Genomic DNA, 14,623 nt, shown 5'->3' on the forward strand with positions numbered 1-14,623 from the left:
ATAAGTTACAAAATTGTAAACAAAGTGTACATTATTTACATGGATTTCTACTTTTCAACAATATGGATAACTGTTAACTTAATTTCATGTAATTCCATGAAAACAAACTGCTTTCTTAAATGAAGATTGAAAAGGTTACAACTCAACAATAACATGAAAATTTTCACTCACACAAACCACATGATGGCAGCGCAGGGAATGGAAAATGCAACACTCATGCAGTAAGGATGCTTTTCAGAAGATGTGTCTGAGATGCATCATTAGCATGAAGTGCTCCTGAGTAGCCATAACATGGCCAGATGCAGGTCAAAACTCCCCCAACTTGCCCTGATACTGTGGGAAGATCTTTCATATTTCAATGCTATCATTCCTCACCTTGATGAGCACAAAATTAATATAAATAACAATAATACTATCGGTTTATGATGCTTTAAACATGACTCTTGTGCATCACTATTATCTTTAAAAGCCAGGCCTTTCTAACAGCATACATTTTCACACAACAGTCAATCTCTAATAGAATGCAGATGTCAAAAATTTACACTCCTCAGTTGGATTACTTACAATGGAACGTTAGTGTGGCAAAATACTGACTAAGGGAAGAAAATAATTGCTTGATAGATTTTGATTTAATACAGGTCTTGCCTGAATATAATAGACAAAAAATTTTCCCCTTTTGCCAAATACTTCTTCACATATGTAACATGCAGAAACTGAAACTCCCAGAATTCACTGCCTAAAGTGTGGTACGATCCTATGGCAGTTACCATGGGCAGTCCTTCACAAAAATTCCATTGTCATAGCTAGTTTAATTTACAGTGTGAATATTTGCTTGAAAATAACCATGTCAGATTAAAACTTTGTTGTAATTGAATTCATTGGACAATATTAAAAAGTTAAAGGGCTGGATTTTGGCTACCGAGGTGGGCACCTGAGTTGGGAAATTTCCCAACGCGCCGGACTCACCCTGGTAGAAGATAACCTGAAATACATGATTTTTGCTCCAGGGGGTGTGGGGGTGAACAGAGACTGGCATGCCGACCCTGGAAACAGAGCGTAGGCGTCCCAGCTGTTTTAGAAGTTGTTAGGCCCTCTAGCCCTGACCCATCATACCCCATTACACCCCTCATCCACCAACATGGCCCCTCTGACCCTCCATGACAATTCAATGCCAACTCATATCCCCCACTCACACCCCCATGGCCTTCAACCTCCATGCCAAATCAATGCAAACTTATGCCCCCACCCTCTCATTGCCCCTTGTACCCTCCATGCTAACTCATTCCCAAATCATGCCCCTACTCACTCCCCATGACTCCTCAAATCCTCCTTGCTACCTCAATAGCCACTCACCCAGTATCCATCATGGATAGACTTCAGGAGCCATGTGGAGATGAGAAAAAAAATTTCTAACAATCTAATAAAGCTCTCACTCCTCCACACTGGATTTGAAAAACCTCCCATTCATAAAATCCATTCAATGCTTTTTAATCTCCTCAAATGGTAATCTCATAAAAAAAACTTCAGTTTTTTCAGTACTCACATCAAAGATACCAATCCTTTATAGCTTCCTTAAGCTGTCAATCCCCTGCTGAGGTAATTGTAGCTTACATAATGATAGCCCTTGGGAAATGTTAACAAAGAGCTCTTTTGAAACTGCACATACGCTGTGTTTCACACATACTCATGAATGGGCCTATGGCCGCCACTTTCAGCCCTGAAAAGTGCCCAGTCTCCCACAAATTACACTGGAAGGGTAAGCATCTCCAAATTTGAACAACAGCTTGAAGCTAGCTGTTTCACACTGCTACCCATGCAGTAGCAGCACGAGTGATATTTTCCACTAACAGGATGCTGCAGTCAAGCCAAAATGACATTCTGCCTACCACACAAATGAGTAATGTGGGATATGAATTTCAATGCCAGTGCAATGCTAGGTATGTAGGCTGTATGAGCCAACAACTGGCAGATTGTATCAAATAGCACGCTGCTTCAACTATTCATAATAGGCAGAGTACTGACAGTGTTCAACCAGGCCCTGCTTGCAAAGCTCAGAACATAACAGGCAGAATTTTCCCGTTGGCGTGCGGAGCGGGCTCCACATACTGACGCGTAAAATGACACGCGGTGACGTCAGGCAAGCGTCCCGATGTCACCGTGCGTCATCGCAATATTTCGTTGGGCGGGCGTGCGATGATATCTGATGCGCACCCACCATTAATTAACAAGCGTCTTAAGGCCCTTGAGGTGCCAACTATTTTCGGTGCCCGTACAACCTTCGGGTCGGCGCATGGGCGCAACAGGCAGATGGGTAGGTCATATTTGTATAAACCTTATCCACGGGTGGGATAAGAGGGCTCAATGGGGTCGCAAGTGTGTTCTGCCAAATATTGATTTTTCAAAGTTACTGATACTTGCCTGAACGATCTGCAATACTTCAAAACGCATACCAGCTGCTTGGACTGGACTCACAACCTTCAGGACAGCACTCTGCAGTGAGGAATCTTTTTTGGGCCTGCACCTGGGAGTTTCAGGAAGCCTTCCCTTAGTCTGGGAATGGGAGTTGAACTCTCCACTGGAGGCACCTCCTCTGAGGAGGAAGGGAGGGCTAGAAGGGGGAGGAGGACAAGAGTGCACATTCAGCCTCCAGGGGAGCCAGCTTTGGGAGGACAGTCGCAGGCACAAAGGAGACAGGGCCAAGAGCTAGTCCAAGGCGGAAGGGACCGCAGAAGACGCCACTATCCCGCTGCCAGGGTATACAGGCGGCAAAGCAGCCACCTCAATATGTCTGAGGTGCAGTGCCGAAGGAGGATCTGTCTCTCATGGGAGAGAGTCAACTATATCTGTCAGATGATAGGCCCTGAGATCTCTGCGAACTTTGTGGGTGGACACCCCATGCCAGTGGCTCTAAAGGTCACAGCTGCCCTCAACATCTATGCCTCTGGCTCCTTCCAGGGGTCAGTGGGTGATCTTTGCGGTGTTTCCCAATCAGCTGTCCACACTTGTGTCAAGCAGGTTACAGACGCTCTGTTCAGGCATGCATTGACCTTCATTCAATGCCGTTTGGACCAGGCAAGTCAGGCACAGCAAGCCAGAGGCTTCGTGGCGAATGCTGGCTTCCACCGCATCCAGGGTGCAATAGACTGCATGCATGTGGCCATCAAGGCGCCAGCAGGTGAGCCCAGTGCTTTTGTCAATAGGAAGGGCTTCCACTCCATGAATGTGCAGATTGTGTGTGACCACAGGATGCTGATTCTACAAGGCTCTGTAAGGTAACCAGGCAGCTCCTCAGACACCCCCAGGTGCCGGGGCTCTTCTGTGCTCCAGCCCAGCTGGATGGATGGCTGCTCGGTGACAAGGGCTATCGCCTCAGAAGGTGGCTCATGACGCCTCTCCACCATCCAAGAACAGAGGCTGAGCAGCGGTACAATAGGACCCACACCTCCACAAGGGCTGTGGTGGAGAGAGACATCGTTCTTCTCAAAATGAGCTTCTGATGCCTGGATCGCTCAGGGACCGCACTCCAGTACCCCCCAGATCATGTCGCTGATAGTGGTTGTATGCTGTGCTCTCCACAATCTTGCGTTGGAAAGGGGGGGACGCAGTGGATGACGAAGATGTAGATACAGTGGCTGCAGCTGCACACGATGAGTCCAGCGGTGAGTCTGAGGATGAGCATGCACAGGGAAATGTTGAGGGGGTAGACGCTGACCCGGACATACTCCAGGGAGGCAGGGACACCCGGGAGGCTTTAGTCCAAATAATGTTCAGCTAGCACACCTCATACGGGTCTCCAGGACAAGCCTGGGTTGCAGGCTCCATACTCGACACCTGAGTGCAAAATCTGCCTGGTTAGGAACAATAACTGAGGGCCTTGTTAATAAAGCTGAATGTCTCACAAATCACTCATAACATTATTGGTAACCATCCACCTGCAGAAGAAGGCACCGTCAGCCATAGTGACATGTATGAATTTAATATATAACAAACAGAACTTTAGAAAACAAAATGACAAAGGTGTTAAGCATCACACCAACTCATAAAGACTTCATTGCGGGCCAATGCAAAAGCACCAGTGATAAACCCATGGTGTGCCTAAGGTGCCTTATGTTTACGGTTTCGGGTGCTACGTCTTGGTGCTGCCCCCTCGCTGGGAGCGGCATCTGAGATAGCCTGCTGACTCTGCTGTCCTGTTGGCCTCGATGACCTTGGCGACCGCCCTCTGACCCGTGGGGCCTGTGCTGGTCTTGCCAGGGAGGGAGCTGCCAGTTCCACAGCTGGCATCTCCTCAGTCGTCGCACCCTCACCGGGTGCAATGGTCACTGGCAGAGGGGCGGAGAAGCTGCCGCCCTCATCCGGAGAACCCTGAGAGGAGCCCGCAGTGACAACAGGCAGCTGCTGCGCTGATGTGAGGTTGCTTTGGGCCTCTCTGCTCACCGTGAATGGATGGGCACCAGACCATCTCCCACACTGGCACTGACCAGCAGAGATCAATGCCGATGAGAGGGCTTGCTGGTCCAAGCACAGCCCCAGTGAGCCCTGATTGGTCTTTTGGAGGAGCCTCTTCATGAGAGTCGCCACTTCCTCCATGGAGGACGCATGGCGCTCGGCTACAAAGCTCACTTCAGCGATGGTCCACGCAGACTCCTCCCCACAGACACCAAGCCAAACATAGCCTCATGTATCTCCAACAGATGCTCCCGCACACCCAGCCGCATTTCCTGCGTTTGCTGCGTCATGGACGACTCCAGAGGCACATCATCAGCCACCGACTGAGCATGTGCCTGGTCCCCTGCGTCCTCCTATTGCTGGCACCATGGGCACCCTCTGTCTCTGCCAGCTCCTCCAGCGACTGTGTAGTGCCCTCACCTCTGTGCCCCGGGACACTAGCTGATGTTCTAATTCCCACCGAGGTGCCAGTACCTGTGTTGGTGCCTGCCTGGCAGAGATGCTGTGATGCTGGTGAATCTGAGACTTCAGGGCCCTCAGGTGTGAGAGGGGGCCTCTGCTGCTCCTCCTCCCGGCCCTGCTCCACTGATGCTGAAAGGAAGAACAAGGATATTGGATCAATTAACGTGGAGACAATGTCAATGTGCATCCCTGTCCCCCAGATCATTATGCGCTCATCCTTCCATAAGCAATGGCCAAGCCATGTTGCAAACTTCAGTCATTGAACATTCAGCACTGCCATGGCTGCTGGGAGAACAATGCTGACCTCACTGCTGGGCAAACATACCTGACTGTGGCACCCCAGCCTCACTGACACTGGTGGACCTGGGTGCATGGCGCCTCTCCAGATCTGGGGCCTTCTATTCAAAGCGGCTGAGAAGCGCCAACTGGGCCGGCCCCCTGCCAGTCCTCACCCGCTTGGCTGCATTATGTGCATTCTTCTCCTGAAAAGGAGAGAAGAGCATTGATTAGTGCTACTTGTACCTGGATTCTCTTTCTGGACGGCCCACCCCAACCACAGTGGGACATTACAGGGCTCCAGTGCCTCCTCACCCCGCTGCTGCCGAACACTCACACAAAGATGTCAGGCCTGTCTCCATCCCCCCCTCCCCCTTGGACAAATGCTGCCTACATCACATTTGGCACCACACGGTTTAATTTTCCATAGCAAGGAGGCGCAAGCACGTGAAGCACAGAGGACAGCAGATCGATTGGTGCCACGCCACCCTGAAGCTCCCCTCCCAGTATGTCATCACCTTGACTTTGACATGTCCTGGAGTTCCAGCACTGCGCCTAGGTGCAGCTCCTCCAGGTTGCCCCCAAAACAGTCATGTGGGTCTCAGTGTACCACATGCTGTGGGGGCAGAACCCATCTCTTCACCACCCTCTCAGGCTGACCTCGGCATGGGCAATATCTGCTGGCCCAGCCAGCGAAGGACACATGCCGTCAATAATTCAATGCAGTCACTACACTCATGGTACTCACCCTTCCCGAGCGCAACAGTCATTGAAGCGCTTGCGACACTGGATCTGGGTGCGTTGCACCACATTGTGGGAGCTCACGATCTCCGCCACCTCCTCCCAGGCACGTTTGATCATGGTGGGGGGAGGGCCTCCTCCTCCTGTCCTGAGGTACGAGGATCTCCCGCCGTGCTGCCACCTCCTCGAGGAGGGCTGCATGGCAATCGTCCAAAAAATGAGGAGCATAGTGCCTCCCTGCCCTAACTTCCTGCCTGGCCTGCTCACCAGCAGCGCTCTGGGGAGCCCTTCCAATAGCCATGTTTCACAGTCTTTGAAAGGCTGCAGGAGCTTTTTAAAACAGGCGGCCTGGTCGCCATTGGACCCGGCGGTCATTGCAGTCCCACCACTGCCCGCCCACTCCCGCTGTCCTTGGGAGCTGCGTTTCATGCTGGGTTAATTAGCCCACCCATGTAAAATGACAGCGTGTACCCAATCACGGGCAGCGATCAGGTCCACGCCCGCTCCCGCACGACAAGCAGAAAATTCTGCCCAACATCTAACATTAGATGTGATTCTGTGATTGCACAGCAGTTGCTGAACAATCGCAAGTGTGCTAAGAATCACAATAACAACCAATTTAATATTATCAGCCAGGCTCGCAATGTGGCTCACTTATGCTTGCTAGAGGCTACATATATTCATACACAGGGACCTGTCCTCTTCAGGCAAAAGGGACTTACCAGGCATTGTGACTTTTTTTGAATTAAACAAAAGCATGGGGGACAATAGCTCCCTGATGCATTCTCCACGGCAATGCCTCAACCAATCAGAGCCTACTCGCCAACCAAGCAGCACCCTTTTCTTATTTGGTATAAATTGTTGCTCCCTTTGAAATTTGGCATTCTTGCCTTTGTCCTGATGAGTTCAGCTTCGACAGCTGTCTCTTTTTTCAGCAATATTCTCCAGGTACTAGCTATTCAGCAAATCATTGAAAAAGTAACATCTCACCTTCAAAATGAAATCCTTAATTCGAGAATAAAAACAAAAGATGTTGCTCAATATATTGTATGCCATTATTAGTTGATTGTGAGAATAAAACTGCACCTATAGCTTCTTTAATACTGATGCTCTTTTCCAGTTGTTCATGAAGCGCTGCGGGGAGTGGGAAATAGGACTTTTGGTGCATGCAATTTCTTTGGCCAGTGTTCCTGAATGGCATCACTCCTCTCTGTGAATGCCTGATTAAAGAATCAGCCCTATAGTCAATGTTCCCTCTCTGTGCAGCTGCATAGCAACCCAAAAGTTGCCATGCACAAGTCGACCCTTTAAGTTACCACACCTGTGTGGCTGCATAAAATAAAACTAAAAGGCCTGTACACTAACAAAGTGCTGCATACAACAAAAAAAAGGGTATATTGCCTACAGTAACATCATCAGAACTAGCTCTCATGTTGTTACTTTGAGAACAATTGATGAATTATCAATGAATTTCCTCACTTTATTTAATTTAACTGATAGCTCAACAAAGTTTGGAAAACAAAACTCTTACCTCTCATTTCAGTCACGATTACTTGGACCTTCTTAACAGAACCATGTTCATCTGTGAAATAACATACAGGCATTCTGATTGTAATAGTTGTAGAAGTGACTTGCAATACTCCATTTTTGTCTAAGGCAACAGCTGGTTTGAAATTAGGTTTAGGTGGAGCTGTGGAGAAAATTGAGTACAATCATTGCTTGAAACAATACTGAAAGCGTAAATGAAATGGTTGCATACTGATTCCTAGGGCTATTACATTTAACACTTAGTTCAGTAATAGGGCATAACTAATATATAAAAATATTAAGTGTATAATGTAAATATACCATATATGTCCCATGTGACCTGTTGAACTATCTCGACAATTGTGATGCCATTAAAACACATGAAGCACTGTGCAACATAACCCTGAATATTATATTATGTATTATCATAAGTATCTTGTAATCATCTCTTGTGACCTTGATTTCTTGCTTAGAAGTATTACAGGTAGCCTGTGGGGCATGTGTTTTGTGCAAAACTTCCCTTTCCCTTGAAATACTGCGTCAGGATAATGGAAACAGTAGGCAGTGTTTATTATTCATAATGACACCGAGGCAGAATTTTTTGACTGTATGGCATGAGAAAGATGTTGTATCATATTGACCTGACAGTTATACTGGATATATACGGTTCATCTTGCATCATTTCCACAACAAAATCACATTGCGTCAGTATAAGTAGGTCATAAGCATAGTGCTACGGTCAGGTGAGGGGTGGGTTGAATGGCTCCTCTCTTTTCCCTCTCCTTGTTTGACTACAACAGGTTTTTTTTCCTAAAAATGGATATACTTGCCAATTCTGTGAGTGTTTAACTGTTCACATGCAATAACCATAATGGACACAATCGGACAGGTTTCCTTGAGTTTAAAAGAGGAAAATTTTTATTGTGCTTAATCCGGTCCAAGTAAAATAATTTTAAAAAGCTCCGCCTTTCACATCCACAAACACTCAAAGTTCATACATACGCAAATAGATTACAGAGTGGGGAAGATAGACTAAGGGCAGAATTTTTAGCTTGGCTAAGGGCTCTCTATATTTATTTAGAACATATATTTCAAATTGCTTGAGACCCAGTAACTGTCCCCGAGTTTCCTTCACTACAAAGAAGTATCTCTTTTGGTGTCGGTTCAATTCTTTTGAGAAACACAAAATTAGTCTCTTGATGCCTGATCCATCATCTTGGAGCAGAACAGAACCGACCCCATGTCACTGCCATCATTTGCCACTCCAAAGGTTGTTTAAAGTTTGGAGCTGCCAACACCCGGTCACTGGTTAATATGGTTTTCGAAAGCTGTTTGGCACCTCCCTGGCCACACTATCTTTGCTTTTTTTTGTAACAATCCTGTCAGTCAGTGGGTGGCTATAATACTGAAGTTTGAGACAAACTTACTGCAGAACCCACACATCCCCAAATATTGCATTATTTCCCGTTTGGTCATGGGGAGAGGAAATCCAGCAATGCCTATACCTTTGCTGCCCTGGGTCTACAACATACCCTAGGTAAGTTACTTGAGCTTCAGCGAACTCACTCTTTGCAAGGTTTAGATCAGCAGGCTGTAACCTTCGGAATATGGCTTCTAACTGATCTAGGTGGCCTCTCCAGCAGTTAATGTAAACCAGCAGATCATCCATGTATACTACACAGTTGGATAGGCCAGCCGCTACCTGGTTCATCAGACTTTGGAAGGAAGCTGGGGCATTTCTTAACGAGTACTCTGAAGGAGAGTCATATTGGACTCAAAATGTTAATTGTTTCTCTCTCCACAGAAACTGCCAGACCTGCTGAGTTTTTCCAGCACTTTCTGTTTTTATTTCAGTTCTTTGGGACCTAGGCGATAGGGATTTTGCTTAATGGGAGGGGTCCCTCCTGCATCCACATCGTGTAGGGCTAGGGTTGTCCCTACAGATCCCTTTAAAAGCTGTGAGCAGCTTTGTCAGGTCTCCACGCTGCTCTGCATTTAAATAAGAGAGCACTGTGTCTAATCTCCATAATATTTCCGTGTTGGCTAACTGGACAGTAGGGGATTCGATTCTTGTATGGTCCAGGCCTCCCACTCCCGCTGACTCATCTTCACTGTCTCCTTTTCTCTCCTCTTTCCTCACTGCCTTACAGACCTGTGCTTGTTTGTCCTCTTCCCTGTTGTGATACTGCTTTAACGTATTGGCATGACACAGCCTTTGCTTTTTTCTATGGTCTGGAGCATCAATCAAATAATTCACCTCGTCAATCCCCTTTACTAAGCTGTACGGGCCGCTGAACCCGGCTTTCAGCAGTTCAGCCTGTATTGGTAGTAGCATTAACATATGGTCTCCTGGCTTGAATGTTCTGGCCTCGGCATGTTTATCTGCCTGCCATTTCACAGTTTTCTGGAAAGTTTTAATGATGCTTCTGAGCCACAGGAAAGGCCCTCATGAGCTGCTAACTGAACACGGATATATAGTCCAACAGGGAAGACTCTTCCCTTTGCTCTAAAAGCTTCTGCTTGATTAGTTCAAGGTGACCTCTCACCTCATGTTCATAAACTAATCCGAAGGGACTGAAACCGCTGGACTCATTGGGTGAGTCCCTCATCGCAAACTGGAGGAATCCCAGCCCTTTGTTATAGCCATGGGAGTATTCATGGTAGAATACACTGATCATTGTCGTTAGGGTCTGCTGATACCACTCTAAAGCCCCTTGGGGTTGTGGATGGTAGGCTGGAGACTTTAACTGTATTATGCCCAGATTACTTATGACCTTTTGAAAAACAACAGACATAAAATTCATGCCCTGATCCAACTGGATCTCAGTAGGCAGCCTGCATCAAGCAAAAAATTGAGTTAGCCCCCCAACCGCTACTTTAGCAGAGATAGTTCTTAGGGAAATGGGCTCTGGAAATTGGTTATCTACATCCATGATGGTGAGAAGATACTGGTTAACTCCCTTTTGTTTTCGGCAAGGGCTCCCCACAATTCACCAACACTCTGCTAAATGGCTCCTCCAAAGCTGCTATGGGAATTAGTGGAGCAGGTTTTATTGCAGGGTGGGGCTTCCCCACATACTGTAAGTTTTACAGAATTCCACCACATCTGTGTGGAAGTGTGGCCATTAGAAATGCTGGCTTGTATGGGCTTGGGCTTTTCGAATACCGACATGTCCAGACATTGGAATTTCATGGGCCATCCTCAACATCTCCCTACCATGCTGGCACCACTATCTAGTTGCATACTGTCCACTCTTCGTCCACAGGTCGATGAGGAGTTCTCCATTTCCTCATCAGTACTTCATTTTTTAAATAATAGCGCTCCAGAACTGCCTCTGCTTCAGCTTCAGTCTGGGCAGTCTGTGCTAACTTCTTTAACTCTGGGTCAACTTCCTGAGCCTCGGCTAAGGAAGACCTGCATAATACTGCCTTTGGCTCATCTGAATTTCCGAAGAAAGTTTTGGATAGCCAGATAGCAGGCTTACTTGTATTGCCGGTTCATCTTCCTCTGACAGCGTTTGCTTGGCCTTGGCCCTGGTCACCACACAGTCAGGAAAAATGCCAGGGACCTTCTCCTTTAATTGCTCTGTCTCCCTGACCTCGTTCAGCCTCTCTAAGACCCCTGGGGAAGCTAGCACCTTTGCCGCTGCTAGGTCATTAAACTAGGGACAACTCCCACGATAACCAGTCCTGAAATAAAGCCACACTTCAGGTGCACCCAATATAAAAGTATAGGCACATTTCCCTCCAACCCCCGATACCATTCACTAATATTTTGGCATTCAACACACTCTCTGGTGGAAAGGCCTTTTCCCAGCAGAAGGGATTGGATGGCCCCTGTATCCCCAAGTATGACTTTGACATAAGGGGGTCACATCTCCTTTAGACACAAAATCCTAATAACGCTCAGGGATTTTGTTAAATTTCACCACACTCATAGCGGTATGCTTACAGGGGTTTACTACCACGGTTAGAGCCACAGCCTTGTCTGCTGTGCTTTCTACCAGGACTCCTTTTTCTGCACTGGTTTGGTGTACCCTAACAAGTCCTACTGATTTTCCCCATAATTCCCAGCAGTCAGCCCAGAGGTGGCCTGCCTTGTCGCAACAAGAACACACAAGCTTTTGGACATCGCTCCTATTCTTAGCACCTTCCTTTTTGGCCTAAGGAAAGCCCCCTGTGCTTCCAGCTTTTCCTTCCTGCCCGTGGCTATTCATTCTCCTATCGCTGTCCCACCTTCTGTCCTTTTTGGGGTTTTGGTGGTGACTAGGGAAGGATTTTCCTTGGGATAAGGCTTGAGGACAAGCTTGTAATCATCAGTCAGAGTTGCTGCCTGTCTGGCCTTTGAAACTTCTTGTTCTTCCTGTCCTGTTGGAGTTCTTTGGACAGGTAGGGCACCTCTTTGGAGAGATAGGATACCCTTTTGGGTATGGTCCTGGGACACTTTTGGGAAAGAACAGGTATCCTTTTGAAGAGGTCAGGTGCCCTTTGGGGAGTTATTTTTAGGACTGTTAAAATTAGATATGAATGTGCATAAGAAGTGCCCGAATTCAGTGGAACTGTCGAGAGAAATGTCAAGAGAACAGTCAAACTGTAAATATTTAAATCTGCTTCGCTTTAAATTGCAAAATGGTTGGCCACACATTTTAGGAGTTCGGGTTTCCTAGCTTTTGGATAGATACTTATCTCTAGACGTTAAGCTACATTTATTAATTGTTCAATGGTTAGGGATTTTAAACTGTCCCAAGTTACCTCATTCTATTCTAGGAAAGTACGACCTTGAATGTGGAAATCTTATGTAGTTTAGCAAACCACAAGAAAACCTGTATGGACATTTTTTAAATATACTTCTAGAGATCAATTTGGTTTCCAGGTTCTAAGTTCTCGTTTGTCTGTGAGTTCGATCATGTACACAGCCCCCAAATTTCTGTTATGATCAGGTGACGAGGAGTCGAATGACTCCCCTCTTCTCATCTGACGACAAACAGGGTTTTTTTTTAATAAATAGATATACTTGCCAATTCCGTGAGTGTTTAACTGTTTACATGCTATGACCATAAAGGACATGATCAGACAGGTTTTCCTGAGTTTCAAAAATGAAGAGGATAGTTTTTATTCTACTTAATCCCGTGTGAGTAAAATAAAACACTGACTTGCACACGCATGCACGCACATACCAGAGCAGATGGTGAAATTTGAATTCAATAAAATAATCTGGAATTAAAAGTCTAATGATGACCATGAAACCACCGTCGATTGTTGTAAAAAGCCCATCTGGTTCACGAATGTCCTTTAGAGAAGGAAATCTGCTGTCCTTGCCTGGTCTGGCCTACATGTGACTCCAGACCCACAGCAATGTGGTTGTCTTTCAAATGCCCTCTGAGCCACTCAGTTCCCAAGCGCAATTAGGAATGTGCAATAAATGTTGGCCTAGCTAGCAATGCCCCCATCACATGAACAAATAAAACAAATTACACAAACACACACACGTATGGGCACACACTCGAAGTTCACAAACATACAGAGTAGGGAGGATAGATTAAATAATTTAGAGTCCAGTAAAATTAATGGAGTACACAGCTCTTGTAGATTGGTGACTTGGCTGGCTTCAGATTGAACTCAGTGGTCCTGCCTCTTTCACTCAGTGATCCTGCTGCTTTCAGTCAGTGGTCCTGCAGCGTTCACTCAGTGGTCCTGCTGCTTTCAGAGTCAGTGTAGTTTAAAGCTGTAACCAGACGATTTATCTGTTCTTATGGAGACAGCAGTGTGGGTTGAGTTATTTTTAAAATCTCTGTCTGCGGCACCTGAATAACTAAAATCAGCAGACAGGGTTCAGCTTGTAAGTTGGATGGAAAGACAGCGCGGGAAGGAACCCACTCAAGGTCCTGTTCCTTCAGTTTCTCAGTTGCTTGTCCTGTTCTACAGAGAACGTAGAACACGCAAAGGGTTGGCTTGTCACATGACCTTTTCTCGCCAACTTCCCAGTGACTCAAATATGGTCATGGCTAGTGTATTGAAGTTACCTGGATTAAATCATGACTGAGAATTCCTCTCTCAGAGTACCATTTGGCCAAGTTGAGTATCCAGTGATTGTTTGGACACTTTGTTAATGGAATAGGAGATGGCCCCCATTCATCTCTTTCAAGACAATTGTACCTAGTACTTCTTTGCAGGCAGGTTGTCTCCATTTCAATAGTTTTGGAATGCAGAAGGTACAGTGATGCAAATGTACAGTCATCTTTGACTACAATCCCAAGTCACTGGAATGTGGCTTTCGAGTTTTTTTTTATATTAACTAGGGGTTTCCAGCCAGTAAATTCAAAAATAATTTTTGAACATAAAACATGGGCCTGAAATTTTCGCTTATTGGGCACGCGTGATCAGCAGCCCCAGGAGCGGATGGGAAATGGGCCCCTGACTGTGATCGGCCCCCGACCACGATTTCACGCTGGCTGGCCAAATAACAGCTAGCCAGCGTGAAACACATGCTGAGAAAGGCTCAGCATGCCAGTTGGGGGCGGGCGCTGACATCACCTTGGATGCTGGTGAGCACTTCCACTGGGCTCCCTGAAGGCAGACAGCTGCCTCAAGAACAGCAGACCTCCACAGAATAAACAAAACAACAAAAATGCTGCAAAATATGTGCACGCAGCACAATCAAGCACCTGAAAGTACACCTTATAAAAAAAAAGTCCCCAGATATCTCTTTTTATTTTATTTCCCCACGGAGATTTCATCCCGCCCTGGGTCAAGGTTTGAAAAAAATGTAAAGGCCGCCTGGCCAATTGGCCCGTCCGCCAGCCGTAAAAGTGGATGGGCCACGAAAAATCACTTTCAAGTGCCTCCTTAATGGGCTTAACTGCCCGTTTAATTGTCGGCAGGCATGTTTCCAACTGCTGCACATGCCTGCCGAGTGAGATATTGCGCGAGTGCGCAATGATGTCAGGACGCTCACCCGACGTCATTTCACACTATTTCGCAGCTGGGCGGAACAGATGAGTGCTTGCCCGTGGGAGGTAAAATTCTGGTCATGGTTTCAGAATAATAGAAATAAAGTATGTTGCTCAACATATTGTATGCAATAGTTTGTTCATTGTTCATTGTTCACTACAATTCATAGTGATTATTGTATATATGATGACAAATAAATCATGACAACTACAAAACA

The 14,623-nt window shown here is 46.5% G+C and overlaps 1 protein-coding gene across 1 annotated transcript in view; it reads right to left on the reverse strand.

Annotated features, from left to right (window-relative positions):
• The window catches only part of ptprq (protein tyrosine phosphatase receptor type Q), a 194,468-nt gene that overhangs the window by 50,836 nt on the left and 129,009 nt on the right, over nt 1–14,623 (reverse strand). Inside the window, exon 32 of the mRNA XM_078568562.1 lies at nt 7,460–7,618. Coding sequence (XP_078424688.1) covers nt 7,460–7,618 — 159 coding nt within the window. The remainder of the gene's footprint in view (nt 1–7,459; nt 7,619–14,623) is intronic.

This window comes from Cetorhinus maximus, chromosome 22 (assembly GCF_964194155.1).
Source record: "Cetorhinus maximus chromosome 22, sCetMax3.hap1.1, whole genome shotgun sequence".
Lineage (NCBI taxonomy): Eukaryota > Metazoa > Chordata > Chondrichthyes > Lamniformes > Cetorhinidae > Cetorhinus > Cetorhinus maximus.